The 17,040-nt window shown below is 36.6% G+C and overlaps 1 protein-coding gene across 1 annotated transcript in view; it reads left to right on the forward strand.

Moving 5' to 3' along the window:
• The window catches only part of ANKAR (ankyrin and armadillo repeat containing), a 90,506-nt gene that overhangs the window by 44,170 nt on the left and 29,296 nt on the right, over positions 1 to 17,040 (forward strand). The window contains exons 10-12 of the mRNA XM_072612635.1: positions 3,871 to 4,079; positions 5,940 to 6,044; positions 16,788 to 17,032. Coding sequence (XP_072468736.1) covers positions 3,871 to 4,079; positions 5,940 to 6,044; positions 16,788 to 17,032 — 559 coding nt within the window. The remainder of the gene's footprint in view (positions 1 to 3,870; positions 4,080 to 5,939; positions 6,045 to 16,787; positions 17,033 to 17,040) is intronic.

Genomic DNA, 17,040 nt, shown 5'->3' on the forward strand with positions numbered 1-17,040 from the left:
TCTTTTAGTATGTTCTATCATATTGCTTTCCAAAAAGATTACATCAGTTCACATTTTCATTATTAATTGTTTAATTGTATGCCTATTTTTCATATTTTTATAGACACTAGATTTTAACTATCTTTACTAATTTGGTTGATGTAAGATTGCATTTCAGGGTTGTTTAGATTTACATTTTCCTGATAATTAAAGAGCATAAATAAACTTTCAGGTGATTATAAATAACTTGCTATTTTTCTTTTAAGAAGTTCCTGTTCATATTCATTCACTGGGAAGTAAATCCTACTCATACCTTGTGTCATTTTGTTAGAAATGAGTTTCTTTTTAAAAAATCAGAAATGTGTATAGCAAATATTTAACTTTCTTTTTATTCTGACTATACTATTTTTATTATTAAATTTTTATTCTAATATAATTAAATCCATTTATTATGACTCCTATAATGTCTTCTATTTGTTGAATAAATAATAAATTTCCTCCTTTCCACAATGGTGATAGGTATATCATACAATATTCTTCTAATTTTTTCTAATTAGAAAAATAGATCACAGACTCGTTTGGAATTTACTTCACTCTACAGTGTGAGATGAAGATTTAATCCTATTTTTAATCATAATTCTGCTTTTAAAAAGTTTTATTGAATGCTGTTTTGTGGTTTGGGATTTACCCAACTCAAATCTATTGCATGTGTTTGAGTCTCCTTCTGAATTAATCATTTGGTTCAATTGATCTATTTTTCATATGGTACAAGATAATTTTAATAATTACCTCTTTATAATATAGTACAGGTCTACCTTCTTCCTTTTAAAATTAAAAAAAAACAAAACCCTTAGCTCTTATTTTCTGTTTATTCTTTGAATCTGGTCAATTCTTTTATTTGCTTCTATAAACATCCTATGAGTATTTTGACTGTTACTACACTGTATCTATAAGCTTATTTGGATAATATTACATTTATATGACTCAAAAATTTTTCAGACTAGGTGATTAGGAGAATTAGTTGGTTGGTTGATTGGTTGGTTGTTCTCCTTTGTTCTCAAAGAGGACCAAAATGACATAACTATGCTAGAGTCAAATGTCTGATTCTGATTCTGGCTGATCTGACCAGTATGAGCTTGGAACGATCTGCCACAGGTCAGGCACAAATAGTCTGTGTGAACATTTGGGGTGGGAGAATTAGTAAGAAAGTCAAGAAGAGATAATTTTGGTAGAAAGGTGATACTTTTTGTTTTAGAGATTTTAATTGTGAGGTGATAGCAAGATATCCCAATGGGAAGGATCAACAGGTAACCAAAAATGCAGAAATAAGACTTGAGTGAGAGATCAGGGCTAAGAATAAAGATTTAAGTCTTAATATTTGTAAAAGTTTGTTAGTTGAAGCTATGTGAATGAATATAATTTCCAAGAAAGAGAATGTAATGATTAAAGGGTAGAAGGCGAATGATCGTTAAGAAATTTCTACATTTTAAACGACATGAGCAGGAGGAAGAGCCAGGGAGGGAACCACTGTAGTGGTGATAAAGCTAACTGGAATAACCGTTCTGATATGACGGAAGCAGAAAATTTCTAGAAGTAGGACATACTTAACAATATCCAGTGCTGCAAAGAGGTCAACCAGAAAGAAAAATGAAAGAAAGTGACCATTGGAGATCATCATGAAAAGCACTGGGAATTGAAGTTAGCTAGCAGGAATGGGAGGCAGTAGAGCCAGCAGGTTTAAACCAATCTTTTGAGAAATTTGGCAGTGAAAAGGACAGGATCAGATTACATAGCTCATTAGAATGTCAGAATGAAGTGAAAGTTTTGGGGGGTGTTGTTAGTAGCTTCTTGAGTATGTTTGAAGGTATAAAGAAAAAGTTAATTCAGAGAGAAAACTTAAAGATCAGCCTTTTTTGTACATTCCTCAAGCTTTTCTACCTCATGCCTTGGCTCATGTCATTCCCCTCACCTTCATTCCAAATAAAGGAAATTCTTGCATAGAACAAAGACACTGAGGTAAGAAAGGGTGGGACGAATTCTAATGGTAGAAGTATACAGTACATCAGTGCTGAGTCTGACCCATTTTTCAAGATCCAATTCAAATATCTCTTCAGATGTTTCCATAATGACCACTAATCAGAAGTTATCTCTTATGCTTTAAAACCATTGTTTCTTGGGAGAGATAGGTATGGATCAAACAGCAGAAGTAAAAATAGGACAGCAAGTTTGGCTCAGGATTGAGGGAAATAGTGGCAGAATGAAGACTTATGGGTTGGTAAGATCTATTTATTTGAAGAAGGTAAGACAGGTTAGGTAGAAGAAAAAATATTAAACAATAGGTAAAATTAATCAAAACAACATTATTAGTTTTGTGTGTGCATTTTATCTCCTTTCAGAGATTGTAAGGGCATTCAGGGCACTACCATGTCTAAACCACACACACACACACACACACACATCTCACAGCATTTAGTACAGCACCATTTAAATAAGAGGTAATTTGTTGCATGAATAAAATGGAGAGGATTTTGAATAGCTGTTATGAGTATCCTGTTAAATAACAAGAAATGGATATAAGATTGCAGAGCAATTGTGAGAGCCCAGTTCATATGAGATACTACGACTTTACAGTGGGCCAAGTTGGCATATCTCCTTGACTTTATATATCAACACAGCTGTGTTCCTAGAAATAGATATGTAAAAAAAAATGAACAGGGCAAGTTTAAGGGGACTGTTTAAGACAGTCTAGTATATTGAAATTACTCACTACAACATATAGTCACTTGTGGTCTTAAGGACTAGATATAACTAACAGACTAAGTAAACAGGAAAGGTTAATTAACTGGAGGTCAAAGGTGATGGTAAAAAGCTAGTTCAATGAGTCTTGCCTAGTTGGAGAGGTATTGGTGTTGTGGTAGAAAAGAGGAATTATCAAATTTGAGATATGAGAGACAGAACACTTGAGGTCAAGGGCATTGCTTTGCTGGTATGTTTCTGATGTGGAGTATTACAGATGGAACCAAAGAGGTCAGGAAACAGCAAAGGTGTCAAATGACTAATGTGAACAAGATAATTTGCTGAGCATAATGAGACGGAATGGAATAATATAAATATACACCTTAAGTCAGGTTCTAAAGTCACTGAAGAATGTAGAAGAGGGTCAAAGAGGGCAGTACATAATGACAGTAGTAGAGGATTTCGAAAATGTGATATAACTCATTGACAGGAACTTCAAATGAGGAAACGAAGTATGGTAGAAATAGAATGATCAGAGGAGCAAAAGTGAGCTTGGTGGTACAAAAAGAACAATCTGTCTTCTTTTAGCATTGTATTAGGGGGCAAAGGAAAAGGTTAGGTGTCCACAAAAGTCAGTTAGTGACATGATATTGTTGAAGGAGGTAGATGTAGGAGATGAGTTGGACTTAGAGAAAAAGAATTTCCCAGAATAGAATAGAATAGAATTTTTGTAAGTCCCAGGAGGTGATTGAGAGTCATGGGTGACATGGAACTGGGTTGAAGTGAGAGGTTGAGTGGGGTAAATAGGACAAGTAGAGGTAAAAGAGGTAATAATAATAATAACTAATAAGAAAGAAGGAAAGAACATGTTCGTAGACAGAAGAACAGTCATAGCAGACTGAGGGAGAGTTCTGTGTTGGCAGGATGCAATTGCTTGAGGAAGCCAGAAGGAGAAGAATGAGGCTTAGGCATTGTGATGAACACACAGTACTGCACTTTAGACAATATCTAAAACTATTTGAACTAACATTTTGATCACTTTCATTTCATATAAATATCACTTTGAATCAGATTACTTAAATGAAAAAGCAAACTTGATTAACATTTAGTACCCAATTATGCCATATTCTTGCAGTATGTTCCTGTGTTTTTCAGGAATCAGTGTACCCCACTACTACTTGCAGCCACATCTGGAGCACTGGACACTCTCCATTATTTGTTTTCTCATGGGGCTAATTGGAAAAAAACGGATAGTAAAGGAAATAATATAATTCATTTGTCAGTACTAAACTTTCACACAGAAGTTTTGAAGCATATTATAGAATTAAATGTCCCTGAACTCCCAGTATGGAAAACCTTGGTAGGTAAGTAGAAATATTTTCTTTTCAAATAAATTTTGAAATTGTTATCCACTTTAATGATTAGCACTCTGAAATATGGCCTACAAATGAACTACATGTGTTATTTAACATTTAAAAAATTAATATTTTTTATATCACTTTCATTTCTCTCCCTATGCATGTATATATTTTTACACACACACATATATGTATTTTTAAAACCATTTAACTCCAAAGTCTGTGGACATATTAGTTACTCTTTTAGAATGACTGTAAATTGCTTTCCAGTATGACTGAACCAATTCATAGCTCCAACATTTCTGTACCTGTTTCCTGCAGCCTCTCTTTTTATTGACAATTCCCATCTTAGGCATTCTTTGCCAGTTTGTTGGATTTGGGGGAGAATTATGAGCAGCATTTTAGACATATTGAGTTTGAGATGCCTGTCAATGTCCACCACCATAGGACCATAGATTTGAGTCTGGAAGGGACCTTTGACCTCTAGTCTTGTAACCAAGAGAAACAGAAAATGGACAAAAAGTGACAATGCAAGTTTCACAACTGCCTAAAGCCTGCTTCTACTGGAACAGCCCTAAAGAATTTCTACTCCTTGAGAGTGAACACTCACAATGAATAGTACTTAAAAGACTGATCAGTGATGGAGTTAAGGATGGCATCCAGGAGAAGTTTGGTTTTAATGGAGTCAAATGGTTTTGGAGGAATCAGACATGGATTATCATTAAAGAAGAGTGAGGGTGTGTAAAAGCAAGAACCCCAACATACACAGAAGAGGGTGCTGCTGTACAGGTTCTAAGATCTGCTTTTCTAAAAGGAAAGCAACTTTTGAGGGGTCAACAATCACTTTAATGAAGCACATGTATGATTCACTTAATTCAGGGGGAAAAGTCACCACCCTTAACTTCAGAGAAAATACATACCGAGAAACAAAAATCAACCAACAGACAGGGCTTCCAACTGTCAGACAGATTAACAGACAGATAACTATCTGACCATACATATATAGTTATTAGAAAGGGAAGCACCAACATCTAGGTTTTCAAAGCCAGGGGGGCTGCTTAGTGGCTGCCCAGAGTCACATCAGGCCAAACAAACACTTCCAATGAGTAGGCCCCAAAGTAAAACCTCACCTCAGAATATACATTTTTCAGAGCCAGAGGGTATCACAACCCTTGAGAACCAGTGCATTAGAAATTAACAAAAGGTGTAGGCCTCCCCTAATCAAGTTTTCCTTGATGGGCAGCCCCATTAATGGGTGGAGATCTTTAACTCTCTGATTAACATTACAGGGTGAAGACTGGTAGGGATGGAGGAAGGAAAACAGAAATCATGCTGCTACTTCTTTGCTCTCACTTTGAGAACTGATTAGAAGCATATATTGCTATATATTATTTTCATTTTTGAATCATGAGTTTCTTAAGGGTAGAGAAAGTATCTTATCAACAATAGACAACAAATTCCAAGCATAGTGAACAAACATTCATTGACAATAATATAGTTTTGACTGTTCATTGAACTCTATCTTATCAAGTAAATTGGAGAGATGAATAGTGTTCTTATGAATTTGAGCCATTTGGAATATCAGTCTAGATGATAGACCAAAGAAAATTATAATTTCCTCAATAGAAAGGTTACTTTCCCCCCTCTTTTTGAACTATTAAATAACTTAGACCTTAGACATCAGAAACCATGTCAATCTGTTCACCTTGTGCAGGGACATGTACAGGTAAGAGCCTCATTGATACACAAGTTGCTGATTGTGACCTCAATTTTCTGCTTCATTTTGTCTGTGTAGAGAACGCCTTAATCACACAGTTGTATCTTATGGAATCATATTTTATAATTTTTCTGTTGAACTCCCATCAGAAATGTTACAGTCTGAAAGTTATAAACGGAAGATGATGGCAGTCATGTCCTTGGAAGTTATTTGCTTAGCAAGTGAAAACTACTGGAGGTGTATTTTAGATGCAGGTAAGATGAAAAGAAACAAATTGGTAACTCATTTTATTATACTATTTACTAATATATATAGTGCTACTTTATAGCTAAGTTAACTTCATTAAAAGAGCTTAATTGTTGCCTAACTATTTGGAAAAAGGGAATACTTAAAGTAAATGTTATCTTCTTTTTCACTTTGGAAGAAGTGTAATCTCTTGGAATCATACTGATTCAATTTCTGTGGAATTTCACATATTTTTTTCAACACATAAAATTGACTTATTATGACATTTATTTTAATGCAACAAATTAGTTTCAGTTAATAGTTATCTAATATCTATGCCCCAATGTGTTTCCCCTCTATTTCTAGGCTCACTTTTTAGCATAAAATATTACTTTGGGAAGGGAATTGGAATTTTCTACCTATCTTAACTAGTAATAGTAATAACTAGTACTTGTATAGCACTTAGTATATGCCAGGAACTATGCTAAGTACTTTACAATTATTATTTCATTCAGTCTTCACTTTTTGAGGAGGTTAATTGCTATTATTACTATTTTCCCATTTTACAGATGAAGAAACAGGCAGAGGTTAGGTGACCTGCCCAGGGTCACACAGCTAACAAGTATCTGAGGTTGAATTTTAATTCAGGTCTTCTTGATTTCAAGCCTGGTGCTCTATCCACTGTACCACCTAGCTTCCCAACTGTCTAATATAGGAACAACTTCTATTACATACATAATAAATTAGTATCCAACCTCTGTTTGAACACTTTTAGCTATTGGGACCGTTATTGCACCATTGACAAGTGGTATACGAGAGGAATTGATGTAGAGTAGCCAACAGGATAATTAAATGGAATTGGCACTTGTTAAACTGCCAGACCCAAAAAATGTCATTAATTGATAGATGTCAGTTCCTTGGGAGGTCTGCAATGATCCTCAAGGATTTGTCCTTGGCCATGAGTTATTCAACATTTTAAACAATGGCTTGGCTAAGGGAGATCTAAGACACTGGATGAGACAGGATCCAAAAATATGTACACTCAGGGGCAGAGCCAAGATGGCGGAGTAGAAAGACGCACATACACATAGCTCCGAACCCACAACCCATAGAACATCTGTAAAAAGGAACTCACGGCGAATTCTGGAGCAGTAGAGGCCACAGAACAGTGAAGCAAAGGAGATTTCTGTTCCAGAGGGACCTGCAAACTTCTCGCAAAAGGTCCTTCACGCCGCGGATGGGCGCTGGGACTGGGAGCTGAGCACAGCCCTGCTGTGCCTGCGGCACCGAGAGGAACAGACCCAAGCAGGCTTCAGGGACTGGATCTCCAGCGGCCGCGCGGGTCCCTCCACCCACAGGTGACGGGGGTCGGTGAGAGGGTCTCTTTGGCTGGTCGAGAGGGGAGTGGGGTGCCCCCATAACTCAGGCCCCCTCGGGAGGCAGCAGCTGAGGCAGCAGCTGAGGCAGCAGCAGACCAGGGCTCCCCAAGCAGGCAGGAGCCTGGATCCATTGTTGAAGGTCTCTGCATAAACCCCCTGAGGGAACTGAGCCTGAGAGGCGGCCCTGCCTCCACCTGAGCACCTGAACTTAATCTCACACTGAATAGCAGCCCCGCCCCCGCGGAAGCCCTGAGACTGGGAAGCAGCATTTGAATCTCAGACCCCAAGCACTGGCTGGGAGGATCAGGAGGCGAGATGGGTGTGAGGAGAATATTCAGAGGTCAAGTCACTGGCTGGGAAAATGCCCAGAAAAGGGAAAAGAAATAAGACTATAGAAGGTTACTTTCTTGGTGAACAGGCATTTCCTCCCTTCCTTTCTGATGACGAAGAACAATGCTTACCATCAGGCAAAGACACAGAAGTCAAGGCTTCTGTATCCCAGACCACTCAATGGGCTCAGGCCATGGAAGAGCTCAAAAAGAATTTTGAAAATCAAGTTAGAGAGGTGGAAGAAAAGCTGGGAAGAGAAATGAGAGACATGCAGTCAAAGCATGAACAGCAGGTCAGCACCCTGCTAAAGGAGACCCAAAAAAATGCTGAAGAAAATAACACCTTGAAAAATAGGCTAACTCAATTGGCAAAAGAGGTTCAAAAAGCCAATGAGGAGAAGAATGCTCTCAAAAGCAGAATTAGCCAAATGGAAATGGAGATTCAAAAGCTCACTGAAGAAAATAGTTCTTTCAAAACTAGAATGGAACAGATGGAGGCTAATGACTTTATGAGAAACCAAGAAATCACAAAACAAAACCAAAAGAATGAGAAAATGGAAGATAATGTGAAATATCTCATTGGAAAAACAACTGACCTGGAAAATAGATCCAGGAGAGACAATTTAAAAATTATGGGACTACCTGAAAGCCATGATCAAAAAAAGAGCCTAGACATCATCTTTCATGAAATTATCAAGGAAAACTGCCCTGAGATTCTAGAACCAGAGGGCAAAATAAATATTCAAGGAATCCACAGAACACCACCTGAAAGAGATCCAAAAAGAGAAACTCCTAGGAACATTGTGGCCAAATTCCAGAGTTCCCAGGTCAAGGAGAAAATATTGCAAGCAGCTAGAAAGAAACAATTCAAGTATTGTGGAAATACAATCAGGATAACACAAGATCTAGAAGCTTCTACATTAAGGGATTGAAGGGCATGGAATAGGATATTCCAGAAGTCAAAGGAACTAGGACTAAAACCAAGAATCACCTACCCAGCAAAACTGAGTATAATACCTCAGGGGAAAATTGGTCTTTCAAAAATATGTAGACTCGTTAAAGTGATGGACTGATGATCAATTTTATATAAATGTAAAGTCATGTGCTTGGAATCAAAGAGCCAGTTTCACAGGAATAGGATGGGGGTAAACTGTGGACTTAGGCTACATTAAGAAAGTATATTGTCCAAAACAAGGGGTTGGTAGTCTCACTGCATTTTGTGCTACACAAGTCATATCTGGAATATTGCATTCAATTCTGAATGTCACAATTAATAGAATATTGATAAACTGAAGGGCACACAGACAGAGGTGGATGACCAGGATGATGCATGAATATTATGACATACAAGAATTGACTCAAGGAGTTAAACAAGTTTAGCCTGAAGAAAAGAAAGCTTATGAGGGAAAGAGAGTAGTCTTCAAGTATGTGGACAAATGTCATGAAAAAGAGGGGTTAAACTTCATCTATTTGCAGAACTAGAAGTAAGAGGAGGAAGCTACAGAAAGGCAGTTTAGTTTTGACTTGAGAATAATGAACAGAGGTCAGGGTGTGGGAAGAGCCTAAGGAGCCTTCTTGTGGAAAGCCATTATATTGTGTAATGGAAGTATCCTACTCCCCAGTTTGGAGCATGTGCAGATAATTCTGTCACTAGTTCCAGTCTGTTAACCACACCATCAGGAGATGGACTGTTGATTAGCTGTATGGCTGGAAGAGGAACACATTCAAAAGGCATTTGATAGCCAGGGCAAAATTCTTGGTTCTAGTTTTTTCTAAGCCTGATTGGCCCTAAAGGAGGAGGATGAACTACTGTGGTCCTCAGAGTGAGTGAAGGGCCTTAGGCCATCTCTCACCTGGAGCTGGAATGAAACCAAGAATGTGCAGCTCTGCTGTGATTTCTCTCTGTTGTGTTTATTGTTTTCATGTGTTTAGGTGAAGGGAATTAGACATGGCTATGAGCTTGTGAGCTTTGAAAGGTCAGTTAAGTAAGTCACCAGAAATCCAGGAGCTGGAATACATACTGGTATTTGTCAGAAACCAGAGAGTAAGGAGCAAAGTTCCAAGAGACTGGCTTAATTCAACCTAGCAGTAGCAGAGATTCAGACTTATCATTCATCAACTATTCCACATTGAACTTGATGGGATGAACAGTATTTGAAACACCATTAATTTTAAGCCCACTCTTATCAGAGTCTGAGGTTGTGTAGAGAAGAGTTTCTTCCCAGGTTTTAGGAGGAAATGGTTACTAACATCTCTTATTATAACTTCACAATAAATTTCTCTTTTTAAAAGCTATTTAATTTAAAAGTTGTGATTAAATAAAAATGAGACATTAATCATGGTGGCTAATAGTGGGGGTCATGCCAGATTGGAAATTCAAGCTGAGAGCATTAGAGAAGAATAACTCCCAAATTCTCAGGGATAACCCTTGAAATTATGAGAATATAGCTAGTCTTGTCCTGGAAGACTAAGGTCAGAGCATCGCTACATGAGGAAGAATTTCTTAGAACTGCCCACAAGTGGAATAAGCTACCTTGGAAAGAGGTCAGATGATTTCCCCATCACTGGAAGTCATCAAGAAGAGTCTGGATGACCACTTATTAAAGAAGCTACAGAGAGAATTACTGTTGGACCCCAAATTGGAAAGAAGAAGAGTAAGTTGGTGGCTCTGAAAGTCCAAAAATCCTTTCCTGTTTGTTTTGGAAAACTTACCTAGTGGTACAGGAACCCTTTGGTATGATTTGTTCTAAAATTCCCTGGTCCCACTTCCAGAGTGGACCAAAATTCTCAAGATGGTTCTAGATAGGCCAACCTTCATCTCCCAAATTTAACTGCATTACTTTAGCAGGTCCAAATTTAACCTTGGGTCTAGCATAATTAGAATTGTTTAGTACACATGTGCTAAATGAGTGGCTATCTTCCTGCCTTTTTAGTAGAGAGAAAAATATAATATTGCAAAATGCCCACATTACTTAAACTTTTTAGGCAATGTAAAAATTATATAAGAAGTTACAAAAAAGGGAGAAAATATATGGGTTAGGTTAAAAGGAAAGATTTCCTTTAGGACTATTATAGACAAATAAGAGATTTGAAATAAGATTACATTAGAAAAGTGTCATTTTGAGAATAATATAATGCTGGCCCTAAAAATAATCATTTTAGCTTAAAAATCTCATCTTACAACCAATACATTTTGAATACTTTAATACAGAAATGCTCCACTTATCCAGAGGTCACACCTTTGTCAAGATCACCCATTGAGAACACAGTCAGGAAGCCAGAAATAATTGGGGCTGGATGGGGAGGAAAGTAAGAGGCAATGGAATTTAGATTTCTGGATACAGGCTTAAAATATGGGAAAAATCGTTTCTTGGTCATGATGGCATGCACTTAACAAGGGCCAGTGAAATATATATATATATATATATATATATATATATATATACACACACACACACACACATAATCTGAATTCTTTCTAATCTAATTCATATGGTCTAAAAGTCAAAATGGAAGATAAAAGAAAATTGCTCACAATTATCTGCAAAATGTGATACCATAGAGAGTAGCAGGTACAATATAAAGGGGGATATTGCAGAAAAGATGAATAATCCACAAGGACAATATCTAAGAAAGGGACCAGTATTTATGTCTAAATACAAATGAGGATAGAAAAGAAATGGAGAAATTCTGAAGTAATAGATATCAAGACATGTTGGATGGGACTCATGACTGGATAATGACTTTGGAGAGGTATATATGCTATTCAAAAGGAATGGAATATGTATTTTAAAAAAAGGAGGAGGTGATGGTGGTGGCAGCAGCAGCAAAGTAAAATTATATATGAAGAAAATACATGCAAGTGAGCAAACCCAGGAACTGAAATGGGAAAGCACAGTGGAAAGTGTTTTATTGGAGGGAAAAATAGAAAATATTTTCATAGGAGTATAATTCAGACTTTTTGACATAGGGACCAGGATATACAAGTTGGGAACCAAACCTGACATGGATTCATAATACAGTATTAATGGAGTATCTAGACACCCATTGAAACTGCCTCTTTGGTGAAAGCCACTTTGGAACCAATTTTAACTAACAAGAAAGAACTGGTTGCCCAAGTTGAAATTATGGTAACCTTAGGGGCAAGTGAGCACTCCATCTTAAAATTTGTGGTAGAAGACAAAGAAAGTGAGATTTTTCTAATATGAATCTTCAGTTTTGGAAAACTGAGTTCAGAGTTCAGAGAAAGCACAGAAAAGAATACACAGAATAAAATTCTTCTGGGTACATAACCTGAAGAAGAAAATGAAGCACTCAAAAATGAAATTTTGAAGACAGAGAAAAAATTCTGACAAAGAAAATGGGGAGCTATGTACAGGAATTAATGTGGCATTCACAGAAAATTCACTGAACAGTTGAGACCCTTAAAAGACACATAGAAAGTGAAAGCAAGAACAGATAGTAGAGGATGGATGTAAAAGAATAACCCTTTCTGGGAAGGATAATCTTCGTAGCATAAAAACACAGAATGAGCTGAGCTTTGCCTGTTAATTTATGTTAGGGGCAGAAGGAAGATGAAATAACAGGTAAGGCTTCTGAATGAGATGGATGGGATGATCAAATATGGATAACAAGAGAGAGTTGTAAGCTAAGCTGAGTGAGAGGAAGGGAAGAAAGCACCTAGAGGCACTCAGAAAGTTCAAATCAACAGATCCCAAAGAAGTGCATAGTAAGGTATTGAAAAAAAAGGAAGTGGAAATGATTATTGAGCCACTTTTGGTGATCTTTGAAAGGTCATGAAAAATGGGAGAGATGCTGCAGAACTGAAGAAGGGAACATGTCACAAATTTGTTGTTTTTTTTTTTTTAAAGACGGTGGAGTTTATAAACTATAGACCAATGAATTTGACTTTGATTTCTAGCAAAATCCTAGAACTGATGATAAAAAGCTGTTTTGTGCACAATGAGAGAGGAAAGTAATGATCGCTAAGAATCAGCATGGCTACATGAAGATCAGGTCTGCCAGACTAACTTCCTATCCTCTTTTGACAGTTTTACTAAACTAGTAGATGAGGGAGAAAACTACAGACATAGTATACCTAGATTTCAAGATATCTTAATTTGACCAAAGGCTCTTGTACTATCCTTGTATACAAGGAGAGGAGATACAAATGAGTTAAAAGTATACTCAGATTCAGAACTGATTCAATGACTAATCCTAAAGAATAGTCATTAATGTCATTTGTTGGGAGATGTCTAGTAGAGCGTTTCAGGAATCTGTCCTTGTTCCTATACTACACAACATTTTAATAAATGAAGGACTAGATGGCATGCTATATAGATTTGGTTATGACATGAAATTCGTAAATCAGATGACAATGGATGACATAGTTAGGATCCTAAAAAGATCTTGACAGGTTAGAAGGATGGGCTAAATCTACTTAAGATGAAATTTAATGGAGATAAATATAAAGTTCCACATGGGTTTAAAAATCAATTTCAGAAGTACAGAATAGAGAGTCTTGGTTAGAAAACTGAGTGATAAAAGAAAGATCTGGGGGTTTTATAAGACTGCAAACATCAAAATAAATGACCAGAAGTATAAGGCAACCAAAACAGCTGATATCCTTGACCACACTAAGCCACAAGGAGATGAAAGTTTCAATGTATTCTACTCTGATCAAACCGCATGCATAATATTGTATTTAGTCCTGGGTGCCATATTTCGCAAATGATAATATAGTCCATCCAAAAAAGGGTGACCAGAATAGTGAGGGAAAGGGCAACTATGACATATGAAGGTCAATTGAGAAAACTAAGGATGTTTAGCTCAGTGCAGTGAAGATTTGGAGAGTATATCACAGAAGAGTCTTCAGTATTTGATGGAAGAAGGACTGGGTTTCTTTTGTTCTGACCCAGAGGTCAGAACAAGAAGCAAAGGGTAGAAGTTACAGAAAGATTCATTCTGGCTCAATATAAGAAAAAATAATTTATAACAATTACAACTTTTGAAAGCAGAAAACTGGGGAAAAAATTTTCAGTAAGTATCTCTGATAAAGACCTCATTTCTCAAATATATAGAGAACTGAGTCAAATTTATAAGAATACAAGTCATTCTCCAAATGATAAATGATCAAAAGATATGAACAGGCAGTTCAGATATGAAATAAAGATACGAAGAGACAAAGAAATCAAAGCTATCTATAGTCATGTGAAAATGATATAAATCACTATTGGAGAATGTAAATTAAAACAACTCTGAGGTACTACATCACACCTATCGGATTGGCTAATATGACAGAAAAGAAAAATGATAAATGGAGGGGATGTGGGAAAATTGAGTCACTGATGTACTGTTGTAGTTGTGTACTGATCCAACCATTCTGGAGAGCAATTTGTAAAAAAGACCAAAGGGCTACAAAGCCATTCATACCCTTTGACCCAGCAATACCAATATTAGGTCTGTATCCCAAAGAGATTTAAAAAGAAAAAGAAAGAAAAAGAACTTATACATACAAACATATATTAGCTCTTTTTGTGTTGGTAAAGAATTAGAAATTAAGGGAAATGCCTATCAACTGGGGAATGACTGAACAAGTTATGGTATTTGATTGTAATGGAATATTATTGTGCTATAAGAAATGATAAGCAAGAGATTTTAGAAAAAACCTGGAAAGACTTAAATGAACAGATACAAAGCAAATTGAGCAGAACCAGAACACTGTATACAGTAACAATAATATTTTATGAGGAACAACTCTGAATAACTTAGCTATTCTGAGCAATACAATGACTCAAAATAATCCCAAAGAACTCATGATGAAAATGCTTTCTGCCTCCAGAGAGAATTGAGGTTGTCTGAATACAGACTGAAACACACTATTTTTTCTCTTTATTGCTGTTTGAGTTTTATTGCACAAAATAACTAATAAGGAAATATTTTACATGATCACACATGTTTAACCTATATCAGATTGCTTACTATCTCAGAAAAGGGATAGAAGAGGGAAGAAGGGATAGGATTTGGAATTCAGAACTTAAAAAAATGGAACAAATGTTAAAAATTGTATTTACATGTAATTGAGGGAAAAGTAAACTATGAAAACACACACACACACACACACACACACATAATTGCAATTTTCCAAATGTGGAATGGACTACCTTATAAGAGTGGCCTCTAATACACTAGAAATCATCAAGCATAGGCTGGATAATCATTTGTCACAGATATTATTGGAGGTATTGGTTGGCTAGGAGCCCTTTGAGGTATTTTGACTATGTGCTCTCCAAGGTTTCTTTTAACTCTAAAATTCTGAGTTTGTGGAAAAAAAAATATCTGAGCCATCAAAGTTTCTGTCATAAAGACCATGAACTCATTCTCATTCTATAGTCAGTTTCTTTCCCAGCTTCATCTCTTCTCTGTAAGAGAAGTCCTGTAACACATAATCCTTTCATTTCAATCAGAATTCAAATGTTACACACAATTCACAATTCAATCTTGGGCAAAACATTTCACTACTCTTGGCCTAATTTTCCTAAATTCCTGTATATAAAGGAGTTGGACTCAGATGACTCATGAAAGTCCCTTCCATTTCAAAAGATTTTAGTACTCTGTTGCTTAGGCAAATCACTTTGGTTTTGTGTGTGTGTGTGTGTGTGTGTGTGTGTGTGTGTGTGTGTGTGTGTGTGTAGGTTTCAGTTTCTTCCCTTAGAAAATGAGAGTCTTGGATGAGAAAGTCTCTAAGATCCTTTCCAGCTCCAACATTCTGGGATAACCTGGTTTCCTAGCTACAGCTGGTCAGGAGTAGAAATGAAGATAAACACGGAGGCAGGCATCATATAAGCAGTAGGAAATGACAATTTACAAGCTCGATAATGCGAGGAGGCAGAAGAATTATCAAAAGCAGATTTGAGAATTATTCAAACACATCAGCACTGAATCACAGAATGTGAGGGTTGGAAGGGACCTCAGGAGTCATTTAATCCAATGTCTAGATAAGTTATCCTGAATAGCTGCAAGACTTGGCAAAAGAAGTCAAGGCCAGGTACCAGATAAGGTCGCTAAGGGGGAACATGTAGCATAGAGCAAAATAAATATACTGGGGTCAGTGATTTAGAGTTGGAAGGGAATATGTAACTCAAGCCAAACTGAAGAGAAAGAGCAAAAAGTGAGTGCTATTCTACATAAGAGTTCTTTTCTAGAGATCCAGACTTTATAGAAGAATAGAAGTAGAAACATTGTTCAAGTAATAGGGGTCAGGAAACAGGAAGAAATAAAAGTCTAGACATTATTAGGGGATCCAGTATAGACAGAAAAGTTCACATCATTGCATAACTGGAATGTGCCTGCTGATCCTTAGAAAAAGTCTATTTACTCTGTATCCTTATTTTAAGCAAACTCCTAGGTATGGATGTACAGAAATTTCCACACACAGACATTATGCTCCAAAGCAAGACAGAGCATTTGTGTGATAGTGATAGTGATAATGATATGGGCTAAAATGTAATTCCTCTAAGAAGCCTGGGCCCATTTTGTAGAGGGGCAATTAGTCAGCCCTGTATTCTTCAACAACTTCTGAAGGCATAGCAATATTACATATCCAACAATGAAATAGTTATGCTTATAACAATGATAGTGAGGCACCAAGGAAAGGTTAAATTATGATGAGTATGTTTAGTTTTAAAAGGCAAAAGAAGTATGTAATATGTCTTAGAAAGGCTTCCATCACAAAAGTTAAAATGTTTAAAAGTTTTGCTGTATATGGAAGCTTCAGTTATCTGAAAAATTCCTTTCTGTGAAACTGCAAATTCCCTGACAATGATGGGTGAATGAGATTTTACTGTGGTATGGATTATAAATTAGCTTTATGCCATCACTAATAGCTTATATTTATTTTGCAATTATTTGTGCTTTAAATTATGTCAGGAAAATGGACTTTGAATTCCTAGTAATGATTTGAATTTCCTCTTGACTTCTTCATAATAATAAATGACATTTACATATCCCTTCAAAGTTTGCAAAGTGCTTTACATATAATTGTCTCATTTCTGACTCCTTCTAGGAACCATTTCTGCCTTAATCCAATTGCTAAAGAGTAACAAAATGCAACTGAAGTGTAAAACCACAGGGCTCCTGAGCAACATCTCTATCCACAAGTCTATTTGCAGGGCGTTGGTCGAGGCAGGAGGCATTCCAGTGCTCATTAACTTGCTGCTCTCAGATGAGCCTGAGTTGCAATCACGCTGTGCCGTTATTCTCTATGATGTTGCTCAACTTGATAACAACAAGGATATAATTGCCAAACATGTAAGTTT

Source organism: Notamacropus eugenii, chromosome 5, assembly GCF_028372415.1.
Source record: "Notamacropus eugenii isolate mMacEug1 chromosome 5, mMacEug1.pri_v2, whole genome shotgun sequence".
NCBI classification, from domain to species: domain Eukaryota; kingdom Metazoa; phylum Chordata; class Mammalia; order Diprotodontia; family Macropodidae; genus Notamacropus; species Notamacropus eugenii.